The sequence below is a fragment of the Salvelinus alpinus genome, chromosome 18, assembly GCF_045679555.1.
Source record: "Salvelinus alpinus chromosome 18, SLU_Salpinus.1, whole genome shotgun sequence".
In the NCBI taxonomy this organism is placed as follows: Eukaryota; Metazoa; Chordata; class Actinopteri; order Salmoniformes; family Salmonidae; genus Salvelinus; species Salvelinus alpinus.
Window position 1 is genome coordinate 33,823,704 of NC_092103.1, and position 22,656 is coordinate 33,846,359.

The 22,656-nt window shown below is 43.2% G+C and overlaps 1 protein-coding gene across 9 annotated transcripts in view; it reads right to left on the bottom strand.

The window, feature by feature from the left end:
- Window positions 1–471: 471 nt before the first annotated feature.
- The window catches only part of LOC139544222 (F-BAR domain only protein 2-like), an 80,385-nt gene continuing 58,200 nt past the window's right edge, over window positions 472–22,656 (bottom strand). For 2 of the 9 annotated variants that reach the window (XM_071351096.1, XM_071351102.1), the window contains 16 exons: window positions 22,586–22,633; window positions 22,000–22,042; window positions 21,748–21,845; window positions 19,078–19,158; window positions 17,714–18,289; window positions 17,101–17,213; window positions 16,243–16,375; window positions 15,725–15,811; window positions 14,840–14,899; window positions 14,137–14,248; window positions 9,453–9,608; window positions 8,302–8,434; window positions 7,425–7,624; window positions 6,978–7,207; window positions 1,837–6,652; window positions 472–1,532 (listed from right to left, as the gene is read on the bottom strand). In XM_071351096.1, coding sequence (XP_071207197.1) covers window positions 6,630–6,652; window positions 6,978–7,207; window positions 7,425–7,624; window positions 8,302–8,434; window positions 9,453–9,608; window positions 14,137–14,248; window positions 14,840–14,899; window positions 15,725–15,811; window positions 16,243–16,375; window positions 17,101–17,213; window positions 17,714–18,289; window positions 19,078–19,158; window positions 21,748–21,845; window positions 22,000–22,042; window positions 22,586–22,633 — 2,093 coding nt within the window. In that variant the 3' untranslated portion in view covers window positions 472–1,532; window positions 1,837–6,629. The remainder of the gene's footprint in view (window positions 1,533–1,836; window positions 6,653–6,977; window positions 7,208–7,424; window positions 7,625–8,301; window positions 8,435–9,452; window positions 9,609–14,136; window positions 14,249–14,839; window positions 14,900–15,724; window positions 15,812–16,242; window positions 16,376–17,100; window positions 17,214–17,713; window positions 18,290–19,077; window positions 19,159–21,747; window positions 21,846–21,999; window positions 22,043–22,585; window positions 22,634–22,656) is intronic. The other 7 variants (XM_071351097.1, XM_071351099.1, XM_071351098.1 and 4 more) reach the window with 7 other exon arrangements.

A 22,656-nucleotide genomic window follows, 5' to 3' on the forward strand; every position in this document is an offset into this window, starting at 1 on the left:
CTGTCATCAAGGCGAAGGGTGGCTACTTTGAAGAATATAAAATATAAATATATTTTGATTTGTTTAATACTTTTTTGGTTACTACATGATTCCATATGTGTGATTTCATAGTGTTGATGTCTCCACTATTATTCTACAATGTAGAACATAGTAAACATAAAGAAAACCTTTGAATCAGTAGGTGTGTCCAAACTTTGACTGGTACAGTATGTTACCCCAAATACATACATTCATTTGAATGTCTCAGGCAATGAGACAAATATTGTCAGACTGACCCACAAGGTAAAGTAACAAGAACTTTGACCCCCACTGTCTTTGGATGACCCAGTAGAGATAATCTTGGGAGAAGGGATTGTATTTTCCTTACACAGCTACACTTAGGCCTAGTTGGATAAGGCTTAATTGTTGCACTCAGCCTTAGCATTAATAAGAATCCCTCCCCTATTGCCAAATGTAATTATTGGAACCAAATGATCAATTAAGTTCATTTATTTGCATTTTTTCAGTTCAAGAGATTTTCCAACTCAATCAAATCAATTGATTCTTGATTCCTCTCAGTGGAGAGGAAAATAAAAATAAACAAAGGCTCAGAGAGATCATCCATAGAAATAGAATGTATGAGAAATCCAAATAAGTGGTTGCTTACTTTAATGGTGCCACACTATAATGTGGAATTCTACACAATCTATTTCTGTGCTCTCCCCTGAGAGTAGAGTTGATCTAATGCCACAGGGCCGTTCCACTCCTAAGAAGTGGGTGGAGTAACTCACAAAATAACACAACTCAGAATAAAACCAACTCAGAAGCAAAAATTATGTTTGTGAGTGTTTTGTGGTCAGCTTGCGAATATGGCTATATTATGGAGTTGTAATATATTAGTTGTGGCTGTTGTATTTGTTTGTTTGTGTGACGCACAACCATGGGGACCATCATCACAGAAGCCCGCCATGGCACAAGCTCAGCGATGCAATGTAGAGGTCAATGTTGTATGGAAACAGTTTGTGGGCATACTGGCCAGGGATGCCACCTGAACCTGAGGTGTAATCATTAGTCCAGACAGATGCGTTTTGCAATGAAAATTAGAGTTTCTATTGAACAAATTCAGGTAGGTCCCTCTCCGCTTCGTTCGGTTCTGTTTAAGACACATTTTTCAACTGAATTGGTGTAATGAATTCGCACCTGGATTCCGTCAGTCTTCTGGGGGGAGGAGATATATTTGGAAAGTTCTGTTGAGGCTCTGGTTGTTGACAGCTAACATCTCCTCCACCCTCTCCTGGGGCTGTACCAGGACCTCTTCCACTGGAGCTCTGACTGGCAAGTTGCAAACGTCTTGCAAAGGGATGTGATGAGGGCAAAGTAATTCATGGTTGGCTAGTATTGCCTGATTTTGAGGCAAACAAGTCTTACTATACTGGGCTCGCTAAATGTACAGTAGCCCTTATCCAGCTATCCAGTTAGATAAACATTCATTCAAATAACTCTGTGAGAAGCATGGTGCCGTTTTGGAAGTTTACTTGAATCACAGTGTGAAACTGCAACAAACACAAAAGTACATGTTTTCAGTTACAGTAGTATAGAGTACAGAATGTCTTCCAAAATAACTGCAATAAATGTACAAAATGAGCAATAAGAGTACTCAATTTAGAGTCAAATATAAAATAAAGTTACTAGAATGCAACTGTATGCTTGATATTGCTAAGCTAGGTGTCCATAGGGAGAAATAGCTACTTTGCGTTAGCTTCAGTGCTAACAGCGAACTCAATTCTTAATCTTTTACAGAAACATGAAAATGATGTGATAAACATTTATCTTGTGTTAATAAACAAATGTACTTACACACATTACAAAGCTTATGTTGAAGGATTGTAACTACTCTGTCACACTTGCACATCTTACACATTACTTCACTTCTGAAACTGCTTCCTGTCACATGACACAAACAGGTCAATTCTACGCTGCTGTACTTAAACTGCCTCTAGGGGGTGCTAAACAGGTCCAGAACACTTACTACACTGAATCTCAATCTATACCAGACACAGATCCTTAAATACTAGAAACAGACCCTCTTAATCCATACCAGATTCACAGACCTTCATGAGTATAGTCTAAGAGTACACTATCGTCTTTCAATCTATAACTGAAATATATTTTCTCAACACCACCTTCTTAGACCCTCTCAATCAACTCCAGATCCTCTGATCATCCAGATCAATGCTGTCAGTGGATTAGCCACACAGCTTCACAAAAAAGTAGAGTAAGATGTTGAATGTGTGCACACACACACAGAGCCCATGCTGAGATCACACACACGCCACAGCCAGAGGTCTGAGTGAGGTGGACAGGGAGAGAGAGGGAAGCGAACACACTGATGGTTCACATGTGCCTGTGGACTGACAGGGTGGCTCAGAGAAGCTTTATTTCAATTAGCAAGAAGGTCTGGAAGTGGAGTAGCTGTGACATAAGGCATGACCGGCTGTGGAAATACGCACAAGGAGGCGATGTAGTGCCAGCACACACACGCCATTACCTCAGCCTCAAAGCCCGACGCTCTTGTCTAGTCTCCCGCGACACTCTCCCTCACCACTGGTTATACACTACATCACGTGTGAAATAGCTTCGATGCCTTCTTTATGAAATGTTCAGAATGATATATCTTGAATAAAGGCAGTACTGTACAGACAGTGGCCGTATGGAACATTAAACAAAATGGTCAGACATTGAGGAAAACTAAGCAATGCATACAGTACACACTGTACCAGTATGTTGAATATTCAATCCCAATTATGTCTCAAGATTGAACACATTTTATCTGTATAAATGAGGCTAAAGGTGTACCAGTGTGTTCATGTTAAATTAATGTGATGTATCAGTCACAGAAGGCCAACTCAGCCTCCCTCCAGGAACGTTCATATGAGCAGTGAGTCTACCAGGATCTCCTATTTATTCCACACCAAGTAATTTCCCCTATGCTAAAAATCACACAACTCAGAGAATATAGTCATCCTAACCATAACTCTGAAGGAGTTCGCACACACCTCTGTGGGGCTGAATGAAGCCGAGCCAGGAGAGTAGAGGCAAAAGCCAGTCGTTGAATTTAATGAGGTCTCTGGGAGGTCAATAGGTAAAACTCTCCACTTGGGTTTGTTATTGAAGCAAAATTGCTCCAACTACACTGCTGTAACACAGGGTTCATAGTACTGTAACAAAGTCTCCTCAGCCTCGGCACGCACACCCAGTTTTCCCTTCAGAGCTTGTTGCAGTCCCCAAACAAAATCATGCCTAACTCAAGAATCCCGACCCAGAAAACGACCTCTATCTTTTAAAATGCAACGCTATGCAAGTGTGTCCCTTACAGATCGTTCTTGTACATAGTGGCCTAAATATGGAGCTATGAACTTTAATTGACATAGGGTTCATGTCTGACAAGATCAAGACAATATTGTGATATCTGAATGATCTCCCCTTGACAATAGTCCTATTTTACATCATGATTTAATAGAAGCAATGATCCTAGGATCTAGGATCCAGAATCTAGACTATTCACACAGGTACACAGTAAGAAAAGAAAAAAACTGGACAGAAAAACATACAGGAGACAATTTTAAGTAGTCATTTTTATATATAGGTATATAATCATATATTATACATTTAATACAGGCACATTGAGATCGATCATAAAGTGAACAGGAAAAAAAAGTGGGAGAGATATTTGTAAAAATTTACATTTTATGAGAAATCAAACTAAACTCTGCTTTGACATAGACATACAAACAAAAATCATAATGACAAGCTCCAAGAAGAAGAAAAAAAAAAACTCGCTGGATGCTATGTAGAGACAGCAAGAACCAGCTCGCTAAATATACTTTGCATATATATTCAGTTTCTGTGTGTGGGTTTCTCTGATCTTATCGGGTGACTCGAGAGTAGCCGGTGCTGTTGATATATTTTAAGGAGAACTCCATAAAAAAAAAACGTCTGATTTTGATACGCTGTTCCCCTCTTTAAACGTTCCTTACATGCTACGTTTGTTTTCCATGATAACGCTTAGGTTTAGTAAACTCTAACTCCATTCGGATAGTCACATTATTTGGTTGGGCCATATATAGTGTTCTGGAAAATATTATTTGTGTATAATTTTGCCCCTCATTCAAATAAAGTTAGTATCTGCCTCTACAATTCTACTGAAGGTGGAGTCTTAAACTATCTTAAACAAATATCATCCTTAAAAACCTTATACATACAAATAAAACATGACCAATAATTCAAACCGTGATGATTAATCCATGCCTTACAAAACATAATTGTGACTTATTGTACTGTATGCAAAACAAATCCTATTTTAGACATTGACTTCACAAATGCATCTCAATCAACATTGTTAAACAATAATCACATTTCTCATAGTTCTAGAAGACAACACCTAGTCCATGTGGCCAGTCTTCTAGAACTATGAGAAAACACCTAGTCCATGTGGCCATTCTCATAGTTCTAGAAGACTGGCCACATGGACTAGGTGTTTTCTCATAGTTCTAGAAGACTGGCCACATGGACTAGGTGTTTTGTTGTGCTGAAAAGTCATATCTTGAGGTTTGGTCAGATCACGTTTACTAGTAAGCGATGCGATTAACCATATCTACACATAGCGCCTCTGAAAAGGCACCCTATTCCATAGTGCACTACTACTGATCAAAACTATTGCACTAGATATTGTAGGGCATAGGGTGCCATTTCAGAAGCAGCGAGAACGTTAACAGTATCAACTGTACCAAATACCAGGGTTCGTTATCCACAAAGTGTCTCAGTGTAAGAGTGCCGATATAGGATCAGTTGTCTTTTAGTTCATAATTGATCATATTATATGGCCAGAACCTAGATCAGCACTATTACTCGGAGACGCTTTGTGGATATGGGCCAGGAGTTTACAAGCATACAGTGTTCAGATGGCCACATACATGATGGAACACTAACAGTCCACAATCACAGTGTTACTGGTGTGCCCATATCAATGTTTGTAATGAAAATACAGTACTCTGATCATTATCTATACTGTCAAAACTGTGGTTTTGTGAAGAAGGCATTGGAAAAGGTTGTCAAAAACACACATTAGTGATATTGATAGAACTGCTACATAAGGTGTATGCATCTCTCCATCTAGGAGATGTAGCCCTTCTAGATACTGGTCCTCCATTGGTATATAAGGCAAGAATGAACCACTCAGTATGATATCGAGTCAGCACCAAGAACTGTCATCCATCTCTCTCCCCACAGGCAAACACGGCAGAAATGTAGCCTATCACAACTGGATAGCATCTTATTACCATTATCAAAAGATGACAAGGTATATTTTCTTAAGGCATTTCTAGAATTGATTTGGCTAGATTGTGATAAAGATGCTCGGCTAGCAGGCTGTCCAGTGCTCTCAAATAGACCGAAGGCGGTTTGGGAACAAAGATCTCTATCGGATCAAATATAGAAAAAGATACCCCAGTAGAAAAGACAACATCACAGCAAAGACACAGAACTGAGACAGTGAGTCCACTGGATCAGCAGTTTCTGGAAGACAGATGCCTTTTGGATTGACTGGTGTAGAAACTGGAAGCATTTTCCCTTCAACATCCAAAAACAAGATTATAAAACAACAACTTGCACAAGGTTGGTGCTTTTTCTTTTTGTTAGCGGTGCTTTTTTAACATACAAAAGGGCATAGAGAAAAGATAGCTACGTTTTTCAATGAATTTATCCACAGAAAGAAAGAGGCACTGAGGTCAGTTAAGTTGAGTTTTTTTGCTTTTGAAAGAGAGCTGACCTTGTGTTATTACCAGTTGTCAGAAGCGACAGGACAACCGATTAATGTTGTGCCATAATAACATTTGAGAGAATCTGATTAGTTTAAAAAAATACAGCTTATACCTTCATTTCTTCATTGCACATGATCAGAATAAAAAGAACCCAGGAAATAAAGGTAAATCAGCAAAAAACATGACTTGAGTCTCACAAAGTAAAATACTCAGTGATCGTACTTGCAATGGAGAAGAGAAGGAGAGGGGGATGAGGGAGGATAGTGTGGCATTTCCTCTCATCTTTCTTCTCTTTTCTCACTGTTTTACCCAGAATCTTTGTTACTACAAGAGCTTCAGTGGAATACATACACAATTTACAAAGGAGAGAACAAATATATTTTTAGATTGTTAGTGCAGATTGTTTTCATTTTGAATTTTTTTTTGTATATAATATGTATTTATATATAATCCATACATTGTTACATAACGAAACACTACGGTTCTGACTTTATAAAAGTCTGAATTGATCAGAAAGCATTACACTTCTCAACAATTATACATTTCCTGACAGCCCAACTTAATTTTTTATTTAATTTATTATTCTTTTTTTAAACAGTGTTCAATACTCAGCGCTGCTTTACTGTACTGAGAAGCTCTCTGCTTGAGACAGACAAGGTACATTGGGACATAATGCAAAGTGTTTGGATGCGTCACAAAAAACCTGTTGTATTTGCTGCACCTCTCCCTTCTCCCCCGCCCCTTTAATAAATAGGACAAAATGGACTAAAATATTGAAAATAAATGTTCAATAAAGTGGTTGTGCTTGGGGGTCCAGGACGGTGTGCATACTCAACAGTCTGCCATGTAACGACCTAGGAGAAGGAACACAAACATGGACCATTCAGGTTAGACAACAATATAGACCACATCATTCACATTTGACTAACCAAAAGGGAAAGTCTCTTCACCTCAAGTCACAACATGAACATTGAAACATAAACAGGTGACAAGTTCGTATGTATTACCTGTAGCTCATCACGTCTACCTAGGTAACAACAGACCGTGTGGCGAGTAGGGAAAAAGAAACCCCATTAACAGTTTATACTGCTCTGCTTCATTCCTGCACCCATATGTTTCAGCTGCACAAGCCTTCATCAGTTGTCAGATTTTGTGTCTAGGTTTTGGTCCTATACGTACCTGTGGCAAACCTCTTCTTGTTGAGGGACAGTCTGTACCCGGTTCCCAACAGCTCTATGTCCACCCCAGACAGCGTGCTCCCCTCACTCATAAACTGCACAGCCAGGGTGGTTGGGGTGGACGGGCCGTCAGAGAGGTCAAACTTAGCCCTCAGAGACCCCGAGCCTTCATTTTCAGACTTCTCAGAGATATCGTTCAGCTTCCAGAGAGACTTATTCAGCTCTGAGTTCCTGGTGGAAAGAGACAAAAGAAGACTTGTGAATATGTAGCTTACACAAGAAGTTGTACTACCACTCTCTGTCGCAGAGACATGTAAACCATAGATACACTATTACTACTTTTGTAATGGAAAAATTCATATCAAATCAGTCAATACGAGTCAATCATTCAAAGCGTCAATAACTAAAAAGTACTGATGTTCACATGTTCTCTGGTCGTTTCTCTCACCAAATAGCATTAGGCAGGGACTGCATGTTGGTGACCCCTCCATCTACAGGCACTAGGACCTGTACGTTGGAGAGAGGGCCGGGACAGAGCATGGACTCTGGGTTGTAGTGGTAGTCCAGCCTCAGGTCAGTGGTGGCGGGGTCACACTTCCAGTACACTGCCAGGTTCAGAGGGGTCGATGCGATTCCTTTAGAGGACACCTGCACACACAGGGACACAGCATGAGGTCAGAGGGTAAAGGGCAAATATCATATGTGTCACGGATCCCTCCGGAACTTTCATTACGCACACCTGGCCCCTATTCCCATTGATTAGTAATTGTATAAGTGTGTCCTTGGTTTACCATTGTGCTGTCAATTATTGTTACTATGTCTGTTGGTCGTGTGAGTACCTGTGCTGTGTGTTTTGGCTTTCGTGCCATTGTGGATTGCGCAGATGATTAGGGGTCTCGTCCCGTGTGTTAATCATCGTGCGCTTGTGTTATTTGAGGTACTCCTCGCTCTTTTGTTTGGTTTTCTATCCTGTGTTTTGTATAGTGTTTGTTTGGTCTTCGTCCCAGTTTGTCCCCTTTACACGGCACGCAATAATTTGGGTAAGAAATAAAAAACCCTATTACACATTCCTGTGCCTGTCTCCCAAATCATTCATACCAACGTGACAATATGATTGAAAGGAAGATATGATACCAAAAACAATTAATACATTCACAATTCGTTAAATAAATACATTTACAAATTCAAAAGTGATGGTAATAAGTGTCATATTTGGAGTCAAAAACATTTTACTTTTGGACTTTTGCATTATTACTACAAGAGTGAATGTATAGTATAGGGGTCTACAGTATACTAAAGATTATTTAGTTTCGTCTGGGACCAACCTGGTATTTGAGGATGTCAACGTTGTAGTAGGATGCAGCAGGGTTCTGCTCTGAGGCTTTCCTGAGGTACGATGTGAGAGCTTGCATGTTGAACCAAAAGTCCTTGGTATGAGCATCACTTTGCGAGGGATCACTGGATCACACACATGGGAAAACGATGACTCAATTATTCATTGCTCTGCTTGGTGGCTCTGTGTGTGTACAGAGCTCCAATAGCTCGGAAGGAATTACCCTTTTATTGCCACCCAGCTATTAAATCATGAATTCCATTTGATTCAATTAGTCCAGCTATGTGGTTTCAGGGTTACCCAGAGAAAGCAGAGCAAGGAGAAAGAAAAGAGAGGGAGCAAAAGGAATCCATTCTTCAAAGAGAGTCTAACTCAGGTGGACGTCTCAAACTTTCACACTGACAATTCACTGCTAATACAGATGGATATGGCAAGATACATGCTGGATATACCAGAGAAAACACAACAAGAAGCTTTAACAGAGGTGATAGCGTGTGGGGAATGAGGTGATAGCATGTGGGGAATGAGGTGATAGCGTGTGGGGAATGAGGTGATAGCGTGTGGGGAATGAGGTGATAGCGTGTGGGGAATGAGGTGATAGCGTGTGGGGAATGAGGTGATAGCGTGTGGGGAATGAGGTGATAGCGTGTGGGGAATGAGGTGATAGCGTGTGTGGAATGAGGTGATAGCGTGTGTGGAATGAGGTGATAGCTTGTTGAAAGTTGATGCAACACTCTTGTAGACATGGCCTGTTATGAAACTAATGTCTGAGGAGGAATGGTGGAAAATAGGGTTAGGGTTAGCTTTATGACTGATGAAATAAAATTTCCCCCCACCGATACACAATATCCCCCCCACCCTCCGTCCTGTCCCCGTCATCCCATCTCTCTCTACTGGCTGGCTCCAGTTCGGTTTTCAAACAGTGTTACAGACTTCCTTTGGTTCTTCTCACACACACACGTATTGGAAGGTGGTCTTTACTGATATAGAATAAGTACTAATCATTAGCTGAATGTTTCTCTGTGGTCCTACACACCTGTATGGTAACTACACATCCATCAGGTTAATTCAAACATTGTCTGAATGTTTAACCATTCAACTGTGAATAAAACATTATTTGAACATTTGAATTTCTCCACTCACCTGAACAGTAGTGTCTGGTTGGGGAGGATCTGCTCCAGCTTGGAGGTGTTCTTCAGTTTGAAAGTGAGCATAGCAGGGGAGGGGTTACTGGTGAACACCTTGATGATACCCATGGGGAAGGACAGGGTCATGTCACCTGTGATCTTCACTATGCACCTACAGAATAAAGGAGTGACGGCACATTAAGGGTTAAACGTGATATTCACTATGCCGCTGAGGGGCACAGCAGCACACAAAGGGTTTTTAAGCCTCTGTCCACTAGTCCAGTCTACCACAGAGTTCTATAGCCTGAAGCAGTTCACACAGTCTCAGTTTTAGTTAGTCCAGTGATATAAATCCAGATAGTCCAAGTCTAAATTAGACCCAGTTCAACTCAGTCCAAGAGCTCTATTAAATCCATATCGGCTCAATCGGAAATGACCTTTACATCTATTAAATAGAACCAGTCCAAGGCTACCTTAGTCCAAATCTAAACAAGACCAACTTGTCTAACCCCATGCCAGTCTGCTGCAGTGTGGTCCATGTGCAAGCCTTAACCCTGCCCTGTGTGTCCGCTGCAATGCTTATGAAATGTTCCATTCGCTAATCCCTGCAAAAATAAGCCTTTTGCACAGCAGCAATTTAACAGCAGTTAACCAATAAAAGGGTGTATGTTTTCTCTGCCCCAGACTATAATCTGCCCCGGGTCGGTTATCCACTCTGAAAGAATGGTGTCGGCCTACCAAAATCTAAAACATTCCACACAAGCAGACACACACGCGCACAAACACCTAAACACACACCAGGGTTTCCGTTAGCCGCTAATAGATGGATTTTGACCCACAAAAAAAAAATGAAATAAATAAAATTGGCGCCAGCCAATTGTCAGGGAGAAAAGAAAGAATATTTTTATTTCTGGTCATTTAAGTGTACTTCCCATTCAAGTGCACAGGCAACTAGGCAGGCTTCAGCGCATCACATATCACTTTGCAATGAGCTGGAGGCCGTATGCATTTTGAAAACATATGCTTAAATTACTTGAAACTTGAACGTTTTACTACATATTACGTGGAATTTCTTACCTTGCTTCAAAGTAGCCTAGCCAAAATCCAACCAAACACGCAGGCAATTATTTTATAAAGACTTCCATATGCCATTGAAACCAGTAGCCTATTTCTCTCACATTCTATTGGATTTCAAATCAAATGTATTTAATTGGCCAGTAGCCAAAAGGCACAATCCTAGTCATATTAGTAACCCATGCTAGTCTTTAGATCTCTCCCTCTTTCTAAATTTCTCACTGATATTTTCATCTCATGAAACCGCTCACATGTGCACATAGCCTACTGCATTGTGCACATTGCTGCACTGATAATGTAAAGAAACAATATTTTATCAACATTTTAAGCTAAAGGTTCTGATTTGTTGCATGATCCTCATTACTTTTTAACAATGTTGGGATGTAGCGTAGGCCTACTGGCTGTATGAATGTGGGATCTATCGTCCCACAACTGTCCCCCAGTCTGTTTGGAATAGGCTATTTATTTATTTCTCGCACAGAACGACAAGATGACCAATAGAATGTCAACTTTTTTACTACGGGGGATAGTAGATTGACATAGGCCAGTGATTTTGCTGTTCGCTACTCATCTTGTTGGCTGTTGAAAAGTATATGTGGACAGTTATTCTTACATCTTCAAATTGCGCTTTGGAAATCGGTAAGAAGGAGGCACACCGTTCCATCCTTGAGTTGCATGTTGTGTTAAGATGAAATACCATAAACTAAATGTGATTTCTGTCATTCTGAGCACTGTGGGTGGACGTCCTAATCAGGTTACTCACCCAATGCACATGGGTCCGGTACATTTCTTATGTCCGGTAAAATAAAATGCTGCCGGTTAAATGTCCGGCACCACATTTTCCTAACGGAAACCCTGACACACTCACAGAGAGAGAGAGAGGCCCACCGGCTCGTCATGCTTGTGTAAGATAAGTGTGAAATATGGAGCAAAGTTTAGCCTGTGTAATTATTTGTGAAACATTATGTGTATGGACGAGTTAAATACCAGTATGAGTTCACTCCCCTAACCCAGACGATGCTGGGCAAATTGTGCACCACCCTATGGAACTTCCGACCACGGCCGGTTGTGATAGAGCCCGGGATCAAACCCAGGTCTGTAATGACACCTGTAGCACTGCGATGCAGTGCCTTTGATCCCTGTGCCACTCGGGAGGCCTAAAGAAGGATTTTTAAGCCTTTAAATCCATTGAAACATGGATTGTGTATGTGTGCCATTCAGAGGGTGAATAGGCAAGACAAAAGATTTAAGTGCCTTTGAACGGGGTATGGTAGTAGGTGCCAGGTGCACCGGTTTGAGTTTGTCAAGAACTGCAACGCTGCTGGGTTGTTCACACTCAAGTTTCCCGTATGTATCAAGAATGGTCCACCAGGGCCTCCCGGGTGGCGCAGTGGTCTAGAGCACTGCATCGCAGTGCTATGCTGCGCCACCAGAGTCTGGGTTCGCGCCCAGGCTCTGTCGCAGCCGGCCGCGACCGGGAGGTCCGTGGGGCGACGCACAATTGGCTTAGCGTCGTCCGGGTTAGGGAGGGTTTGGCCGGTAGGGATATCCTTGTCTCATCGCGCTCCAGCGACTCCTGTGGCGGGCCGGGCGCAGTGCGCGCTAACCGAGGGGGCGGGTGCACGGTGTTTCCTCCGACACATTGGTGCGGCTGGCTTCCGGGTTGGAGGCGCGCTGTGTTAAGAAGCAGTGCGGCTAGGTTGGGTTGTGCTTCGGAGGACGCATGACTTTCGACCTTCGTCTCTCCCGAGCCCGTACGGGAGTTGTAGCGATGAGACAAGATAGTAATTACTAGCGATTGGATACCACGGAAAATTGGGGAGAAAAGGGGATAAAATTTTAAAAAAAAAATAGAAAAAAAAAAAAAAAAAAAAAAGAATGGTCCACCACCCAAAGGACATCCAGCCAACTTGACACAACTGTGGGAAGCATTGGAGTCACATGGGCCAGCATCCCTGTGGAATGCTTGACAGGTGTAGAGTCCATGCCCTGACAAATTGAGGCTGTTCTGAGGGCAAAAGGGGGTGCAACTCAATATTAGGAAGGTGTTTCTAGAATATGCCCAGTGTATGCCCCAATGGCAGTTCATTGTGTGTGTGTAGTGGTATGTGTGTTTACAGTACCAGTCAAAAGTTTGGACACACCTACTCATCCCAGGGTTTTTCTTTATTTTTACTATTTTCTACATTGTAGAATAATAGTGAAGACATCAAAACTATGAAATAACACATATGAAATCATGTAGTAACCAAAAAAGTAATACACCCTTTGCCTTGATGACAGCTTTGAACCCTCTTGGCATTCTTTCAACCAATTAACGGGTGTCCCTTGTTAAAAGTTCATTTGTGGAACTTATTTACTCCTTAATGCGTTTGAGCCAATCAGGTGTCTTGTGACAAGGTAGGGGTGGTATACAGAAGATAGTCCTATTTGGTAAAAGACCAAGTCCATATTATGGCAAGAACAGCTCAAATAAGAAAATCGAAATGACAGTCCTTCATTACTTTAAGACATGAAGGTCAGTCAATGCAGTCGCAACAACCATCAAGGGCTATGATGAAACTGGCTCTCATGAGGACCGCCACAGGTAAGGAAGACCCAGAGTTACCTCTGCTGCAGAGGATAAGTGCATTAGAGTTATCAGCCTCAGATTGCAGCCCAAATAAATGCTTCAGAGTTCAAGTAACAGACACATCTCAACATCAGCTGTTCAGAGGAGACTGCATGAATCAGGCCTTCATGGTCGATTTGCTGCAAAGAAAGCACTATTAAAAGACACCAATATGATGAAGAGACTTGCTTGGGCCAAGAAACACGAGCAATGGACATTAGAACGGTATAAATCTGTCCTTTGGTCTGATGAGTTCAAATATGAGATTCTTGGTTCCAACCGCACGTGTGGTTCCCACCGTGAACCATGGAGGAGGAGGTGTGATGGTGCTTTGCTGGTGACACTGTCAGTGATTTATTTAGAATTCAAGGCACACTTAATCAGCATGGCTACCAAAGCATTCTGTAGCGATACGCCATCCCATCTGGTTTGAGCTTAGTGGGACTATAATTTGTTTTTCAACAGGACAATGACCCAACACACACCTTCAGGCTGTGTAAGGGCTATTTGACCAAGAAGGAGAGTGATGGAGTGCTGCATCAGATGACCTGGCTTCCACAATCACCGACCTCAACCCAATTGAGATGGTTTGGGATGAGTTGGACCGCAGAGTGAAGGAAAAGCAGCCAACAAGTACTCAGCATATGTGGGAACTCCTTCAAGACAGTTGGAAAAGCATTCCAGGTGAAGCTGGTTGAGAGAATGCCAATAGTGCGCAAAGCTGTAATCAGGTCAAAGGGTGGCTACTTCGAAGAACCTAAAATATATTTTGATTAGTTTAACACTTTTTTTGGTTACCACATGATTCCATATGTGTGATTTCATAGTTTTGATGCCTTCACTATTATTCTACAATGTAGAAAATAGTCACACAAAAAAACAACCTTGAATGAGTAGGTGTGTCCAAACTTTTGACTGGTACTGTACGTGTGAGGTGTGTGTTGGCTTGCGTGCAGTGTGTGTCAGACCCAGGCTGGGGCCAGCTCTGAGCTGTAGGTGGTCATGTGAGACTCACTTAGCGGGATCAGCTCCTTTGAAGTAGGCATTAACAGACTCTGTGAAGGCCACAGCAATGGGCAAGGCATCCTGGGACGCCAGGGTCACTGGGCTGGGACCGCGAGACGTCCCTGAGAGAGGGAGGGAATGAAGGGGGGATGGAGAAATGGTGTGAGGTAGAGAGAGAGGGAGGTAAAGAGGAAGAGAGAGTAAGACCAAACGAGATGGAATGAGTGTACTGTTACTTTTACTGAAGAGTACATTTCAATTCAATTCAACATCAAAAGCATCACACAGTTAAGTTACCAAACAAGGTCAGTCATTACGAAGAAAATTAGGAACAATTCCATTTCAAAATATCCAAGGCATTACATGCAAAAATAATCATACCTGTCTAGGAATGACATTTTGTTCGAATAAAAGAGGAGGTATTATTAAGTCAGGTTACCATTCATCATTTGAATGAATAACTGTTTGGGATCTTTGAGTAAGAAAGTTAAATACTGGAATGAACTTCCTACCTTCAAACTTGTTATTTGTTATTCAACAGAACACGACCATGCTGAACTCGTTATTATGTTGATTACGCTGACAGAGACACTTTAAAAATATATATTTTTCATGAGCAGGCAGACATTGGCGAGCACACAGCAAATCCGAGTGGCCATTGTTAGTGTGTCACAAATAGGCGCGTGTCCGGGCTGATTGACCACACGCCCTACCTGCAGGCGTTTCACAGCACTTCTCAAAGGTGGGCAGCTTCCCGATGAAACCATCATCCTCTTTAAAGGCCCAAAAGAAAAATAGGAAAGAAACCAAAAAGTCACAGAAAGCGATGAGATGAGGTGAGATTGATGGTACTGGGCAGGTGAGATGAGGTGAGATTGATGGTACTGGGCAGGTGAGATGGTACTGGGCAGGTGAGATGAGGTGAGATTGATGGTACTGGGCAGGTGAGATGGTACTGGGCAGGTGAGATGAGGTGAGATTGATGGTACTGGGCAGGTGAGATGGTACAAGGTAATGGGCTCTCAACCAAAACACCTGTGTGTGAATGTGAGCATTTGTGTGAGATTAGAATGGTGAGAAACCCTAAAGACACACGGTGTAGTAGGCTTCACAGAGTGAAAGAACAGTAGAGCAGTGGTTCCCACTGGGTGGCAGGTAGCCTAGCGGTTAGAGCGTTGGGCCAGTAACCGAAAAGTTGCTGGTTCAAATACCCGAGCTGTCAAGGTGTCAAGGTGAAGGTCAAGGTGATTGAGCAAGGCACATAACCCTGCTCCAGTGGTGCTGTACTACTATAGATGACCCTGCAAAACAGCACATTTCACTGCACCTATCCAGTGTATGTGACAATAAAACCCTTTTTTCGGTTACTGTACCACAAACTGAATTTTGCTCTACCCGGATTTCCCCTGAAGTACCGCTTTGTGCATTTTAACAGTAGGCCTATGGTCTAATTAGTCTTCTCAAGTACCCCTGTGGATAGACCAAGTACTCCCAGGGGTCCTAGTACCCCTGTGGATAGAACAGGTACCCTCAGGTCCTAGTACCCCTGGTTAGGAACCACTACAGTAGAGGGAGAAGGAGGAAGAGAGGAGACTCACTTTGGTTGAGGAGAAACAGAGGACAGGCAGAAAGGAGGAACTCTGGTTCCGGTGAGGAAAGGGAGGGACGGAAGATACGCTCAGGCCCTGTGAGGAGGAGAGGAGTGAGGGAAGGAAGGAGAGAAGCCCAATAAGGTTTAAAGACAAGAAGTGGGTTTAGGTCAGGTGAGAGTGGAGGAAAGGAAAGGAAACAAGCAGAAAATATGGGGAGGAAAGGAAAGACAATATATAAGGGAGGAGAGGAAAGGGAATACGAGAGGGAGGAGAGGAAAGGGAATACGAGAGGGAGGAGAGGGACTATATAAAAGAGGAAGGACGAGAGGAAAGGGAATCCATAAGGGAGAAGAGAGGGATGAGAGGAAGTAGTAAAGAAATATGAATTGAGGGAGAGGGGAGGAGGTGAAAGGAGAAGAGAAGAATGGAGAGGAGAAGACTGTAAAGAGGAGAAGTGAAGAGTAGAGAGGAGTAGACTGTAGAGAGAGTAGGTGATGGAGCTTGGTTATGTCCTTAATCCTTACCCACTGTGGGTGTGTTGGAGGCACTGATAGAGGCGGTGGAGGACAGGGAGGAGGAGCTCTCTGCCCGGGCCAGGGGAGCAGCCGGAGGAGGACTGGCGTTGGACAATGTCTTAGTCGGGCTGAATGGCCGCACCTGGTTGGTTAGACAGCACAAACCCAGAAATCAACCAATGGTAATGGATACCACTAATTAGCCCCATACAGTGTAAATAACAAGAGCAAAAATAAATAAATAAATGTTGTCCATTATCATGAATCAATAGAGAATGGTTCCACAAATCAATACTCTGATGCCCACAGTTTAGGTTCTCTAAGTCTAGTGTAGATACTGGAGATTCTCTATCAGATAGTTGGCAGATACTCCGGTAGAGACTGACACTGGGCAGGTACTCCGGTGGAGACTGACACTGGGCAGGTACTCCGGTGGAGACTGACACTGGGCAGGTACTCCGGTGGAGACTGACACTGGGCAGGTACTCCGGTGGAGACTGACACTGGGCAGGTACTCCGGTGGAGACTGACACTGGGCAGGTACTCCGGTGGAGACTGACACTGGGCAGGTACTCCGGTGGAGACTGACACTGGGCAGGTACTCCGGTGGAGACTGACACTGGGCAGGTACTCCGGTGGAGACTGACACTGGGCAGGTACTCCGGTGGAGACTGACACTGGGCAGGTACTCCGGTGGAGACTGACACTGGGCAGGTACTCCGGTGGAGACTGACACTGGGCAGGTACTCCGGTGGAGACTGACACTGGGCAGGTACTCCGGTGGAGACTGACACTGGGCAGGTACTCCGGTGGAGACTGACACTGGGCAGGTACTCCGGTGGAGACTGACACTGGGCAGGTACTCACAATTTCATTGATTCCTGTGAGTTTTCCTGTGGGTAGTTTGGGTCTGGAAGAGGGTCGTGGAGGAGCCACCATGGCCCCAGTTTGAGGGGTAGTGGGTCTGGCCAGGGCAGGCACTGCAGGGAGGGGGGACAAAAAGGAAAGGGGACAAAAAGGAAAGGACCAGTAAGAATCCAGGGTATGATGAGGTAAAACATACTGCACTATGTAATATACTTCTGATACAATTCTTAACAGGTTCAGTGCATTTTGAACTTTTTAGACATCACTGAGTCACTCAAAGTAATGCAAAACCATGCATCAACAAAGAAGTCACGACATGCACAAATTCTGAATCATAAAATACAGAACAAAATACCGATCACTCACAACACTGTGTTAACAATTCTCTAAGGCAAACAAGCATATGCCCATCAAAACAAAAACACACATTAAATAAATACATTATTTAACAAAACATATTGTAAATAAGGTTGAAATAAAATAATAGTTATAAAGGCTGGAAACTGAAAAAAATGTTTTAAAAAGAACTACAAAAGAGAAAAATGGCAAAGGCAAAACTTTACACTTCACTCAGGAAAAAACCCATCTCAGTTTATGCCATGCTAGAGGTTACCGTTGTGTGCTTGGCTAGCTGCTGCTGCCACCCTCTCCTCTGTCAGAGCTGAAAAGACCTCAGAGACAGAGGAGGTGCTGACCTCCACAACCCCACTGCTCAGCGCCATCTTATAATAGGGATCAGCGGGGTCATCAGAGAAGAAACAGAAGGACCGGCAAGACTGAGGCCTAATGGTAGGAGGGTTAGACTGGGTCCGGTCGGAGTTGACCAGACCTGTACCCGGACCGCAGCTCTGCTGGCGTCGGACTGGCACAAAGTCGTCATTGACGTCAATCCACTGGCTCTGGGACCAGGTAAAGGCAGACTGGTTCTCTCCCTGAGGCACGCTGGTTGGGTCTGGGCCTGCGGGGGCTGGGGTTGGATCCTGGGGTTCTATGGGCTCATCCTGCCGGGTGATGGGGGCGCTCTGGGCCCGGGCTGGGATGGGCTTCAGGGCCAGAAAGGGGTCAGCTGGTGAGTTCCATGGAGAGAAGGTGGTGGTGGAGGAAGGTAGAGGGGTGACCTCTCCTTTGGCCTGCTGCAGGCCATCTGCCAGTGGGGGAGAGGATAGCTCCTGCTGTAACACCCCCTCATCTGTAGATGACACATGACAGTCCAGGGCAGGGCAGAGTGATGAACCTATGCCACAGAGTAAGGAGGAGGAACCATACTAGCTAACATTTACAAAGATACTCATGCAAACATCTTTACATTCCTACGTCATATAATGATTTCTACTTTTGATAGTACTTTTTTTTTTTCACTCAAAGAACAAGGCTTGGGGATGCCCGTCTACAGATTACTATAATTAAACTAGTTTCCATCTATGGAACAGCCAGGTGGGGGCATACTTCACTGTGAACTGCAATCCTATGCAATCTCTGTGCAACATTAGGCAATGTGAGAGTCAGGCTGTGACAGGAATGAATGCCTGGCATGTTTCAGTCTTAACTGGAAATAAAGTGTTAGAGGATTACAGCTGGTTGAGAGGATATCAGCTACTCTGACTTGGAGTGTTAGGTCCTCACACCACGCAGACACGCAGAGCCACACAGCGCTCTCAGCTTATCAAAGCTAAGCAGGGCTCTCAGTCCAACACTAATTCAGTTATCCATCTTCCTCATTGGATTAGTTGAACAAAGTATACACAACTACAACTGAAAATGTACAATAAAAGAGTGGATTGGAGAAAATTGGCGCAAACATTGGAAAAAAATGATCACCAAACACCAACAACAACAACAAGCAACTGAATAAAACGTTGGATGCAATGTTAAGGCTTTTTGTAAGTGAGGTTAGATAGTTGGACACTGATTCAGTACAGCGCAACCGCACAGAAAACACTGGTCTAAATAGGTGCAGCTAGGGCAAACACATTTTACCTGCCTCCCCTAGCAGAAACACAGGGGACTCGTTAATGTGTAGAGGACATAGAGGAATGGAGAGGAAAAGAGAGTCGATGTCTGGAGGAGGCAGGGGGGAAAGGGGGAGAAAGGAGGGTTAACACACAGAGATAGAAAACAACACAGCAACTAAACCAAACTCAGACTGCAAAGAATTGGCTAAAATAACTACCTGCAAAAGAACAAAGTCAGAAAGCCCTACATAATCAAATAAAACTATAGCCTAATCATCTCTTTCAAGCTTGCCAAATGACTGACTCCAAAGCAGATGCATGTTTGCAGTTCAGTCAGGGCCAGATGTATGTTTGCAGTTCAGTCAGGGCCAGATGTATGTTTGCAGTTCAGTCAGGGCCAGATGTATGTTTGCAGTTCAGTCAGGGCCAGATGTATGTTTGCAGTTCAGTCAGGGCCAGATGTATGTTTGCAGTTCAGTCAGGGCCAGATGTATGTTTGCAGTTCAGTCAGGGCCAGATGTATGTTTGCAGTTCAGTCAGGGCCAGATGTATGTTTGCAGTTCAGTCAGGGCCAGATGTATGTTTGCAGTTCAGTCAGGGGCAGATGAATGTTTACAGTTCAGTCAGGGGCAGATGAATGTTTACAGTTCAGTCAGATGAATGTTTGCAGTTCAGTCAGATGAATGTTTGCAGTTCAGTCAGGGCCAGATGAATGTTTGCAGTTCAGTCAGGGTCAGATGAATGTTTACAGTTCAGTCAGGGTCAGATGTATGTTTACAGTTCAGTCAGGGGCAGATGTATGTTTGCAGTTCAGTCAGATGAATGTTTGCAGTTCAGTCAGATGAATGTTTGCAGTTCAGTCAGGGGCAGATGAATGTTTACAGTTCAGTCAGATGAATGTTTGCAGTTCAGTCAGATGAATGTTTGCAGTTCAGTCAGGGCCAGATGAATGTTTGCAGTTCAGTCAGGGCCAGATGAATGTTTGCAGTTCAGTCAGGGCCAGATGAATGTTTGCAGTTCAGTCAGGGCCAGATGAATGTTTGCAGTTCAGTCAGGGCCAGATGAATGTTTACAGTTCAGTCAGATGAATGTTTACAGTTCAGTCAGATGAATGTTTGCAGTTCAGTCAGATGAATGTTTGCAGTTCAGTCAGGGCCAGATGAATGTTTACAGTTCAGTCAGGGCCAGATGAATGTTTGCAGTTCAGTCAGGGTCAGATGAATGTTTACAGTTCAGTCAGGGCCAGATGAATGTTTGCAGTTCAGTCAGGGCCAGATGAATGTTTACAGTTCAGTCAGATGAATGTTTGCAGTTCAGTCAGATGAATGTTTGCAGTTCAGTCAGGGCCAGATGAATGTTTGCAGTTCAGTCAGGGTCAGATGAATGTTTACAGTTCAGTCAGGGCCAGATGAATGTTTGCAGTTCAGTCAGGGCCAGATGAATGTTTGCAGTTCAGTCAGGGCCAGATGCATGTTTGCAGTTCAGTCAGGGCCAGATGTATGTTTGCAGTTCAGTCAGGGCCAGATGAATGTGTTGTATGTGTGTATTAATGGCTGGTAATGCCTCTATTGTACACAGAGAGCTTAAACAGGTATTTAAAGGACTTAAGAGTCATCACAGTATCCTAACCAGGGCACTTTACACAGTTTTTTTGGCTTTTAAGGTGGAACTTTTGACAATAATGAGATAGTGTTTGACAACATACGTGCCAATAGGCCTTATTGCCAACCCTCTGATCCAAACTAGGTGCCAATTAACTGTGGATTACGATTAGCCCAGGCAATGGGTCAGTGCTAACGTAACTATTTCAACACACAGTCAGTCACACACAGACACGCACAGAGACTCCACACTACATAAACCTTGCCACTGAAACCAGCTTTTCACATATCTGTACTGGAGTGAGAGGCAGGACAGTGTGAACGAGAGAAAGAGGGATGTAAAGGAAATAAACAATTAAACTAAACACACGTGTACTTACAAATGCAGCCCCCCCCACAGCCAAATGCATACTAATCAAAACTGTAACAATAATTATTAATCACATAAAAGAACAAAGCTTAAAAGACAGTTAATTGAATAACACAACTTAAAATAAAATAAACTGTAAATAAAATAAAGTCAATGGGCAAAACCTCCCCACACGACACTTGATGTCAAACTTTCAAAAAAAGAAGCAAGGTTACATGACCTATTAGAATGTCATATCAACAATAAACACACAAACAAAACATGTTCAGTGACACAGACATACAAGTTCAGTTTAGGTTGGGAGTGAGCACCCAAAACCAACCCGCAATAAAAAATAAAAATAAAAAATAATATTTTTTTTTAAGAGGTAAAATTCGCAGGAATTCTGAAAAAAATGGGTTTGATTTAGGAAATCTGTTCCAAAATATTCCCACAAATAAAAAAGACATACGTGATAGTGTCTCAATGTAATCAAATACAATCTCTTTTGGTGTCAATGTGTACAGTGAATACAGTAGGAGCTTATTCATTTTTGAATATCATTTAACTATGTGGGGTCATGTCTGTATCAGTAGTAGTTAGAAGTAATAATGAAAACCAATGCCATTTATAAAGAGAGTTCAAATTATCCAGACAGAACCCCATCATGGTCGGCACCGAACTCACCCAGCCACCCATAGGAATACATTGAAACACTCTGTTACGCTTGAAGGGCGGGGCTTACCTGTTGATGAGGACACTGAGGAGGAGGAGCCTCTTAGGGTGGGGGCGGGGCCGAACGGATCCAGTGAGAGAAGGTCATTATTGAGAGCAGGTCTACTGCTGAGAGAGAGAGAGAGGAGGGATGGATAGAGAAAGTGATGTGGAAATGAGAGCAATTACTAAACAGTGAGAGTAGGGCAATCAAGGGTGTGTATCAACTGTTTGAGCCAATTAGTATCTGTAAAAGTTAGGAGAATCTTTATCCTGTACTTACTCATTGAAATATGTTGACATCCTGGCCTTTCCCAACTCATCACCTGGTTGAGAAGAGAACATACAAATACCAACCTTAACCTCAGCACACACAAGGTTACTAGGTGCAGGGAACACCCTGTCCCACACACCCCCACCCAGACAGGCGTTTAAAACACACCCTGTAGGGAGCAAGAGAGCCCATGCTACAGGATAGGGCTGCAGTGCTCTCTGTGTGGCTCACACTAGTGTGTTCATGTGTTATTTGTACAGTAGCAGAGGTTCCCCACCAGCAAGACATTCCTCTATTGGTCCCAAATATAACCATTTTATTTTCAGATCTACATCAAACTACGTAGCTCCTTGCGACTGTGGCAAACAGATAGTGTTAGAAAAGTTGTTAAATGTCGAAGATGATCGTTTGAAGCATTGCTTTATTAGCTAGCATGTTCGTTTGTGTTAGCTTTAGCTGTAGAGTACAGTATTAGCCACAGGGTGGGGGGAGCTGAGGTGGGGGTGTGGAGGTCTACTTGGCATGGCATGTTTGGTGGGTGTGGTGGTGGTTTGAGGGGAGGCAGACTGACTAGAGAGGTACGTATAGTACTCACCTAGCACCTGAGAGCCTATCGCTGAGTGGGGATGCATTCCTGACAGCCCTGAGCATGTTTAAAACACATGG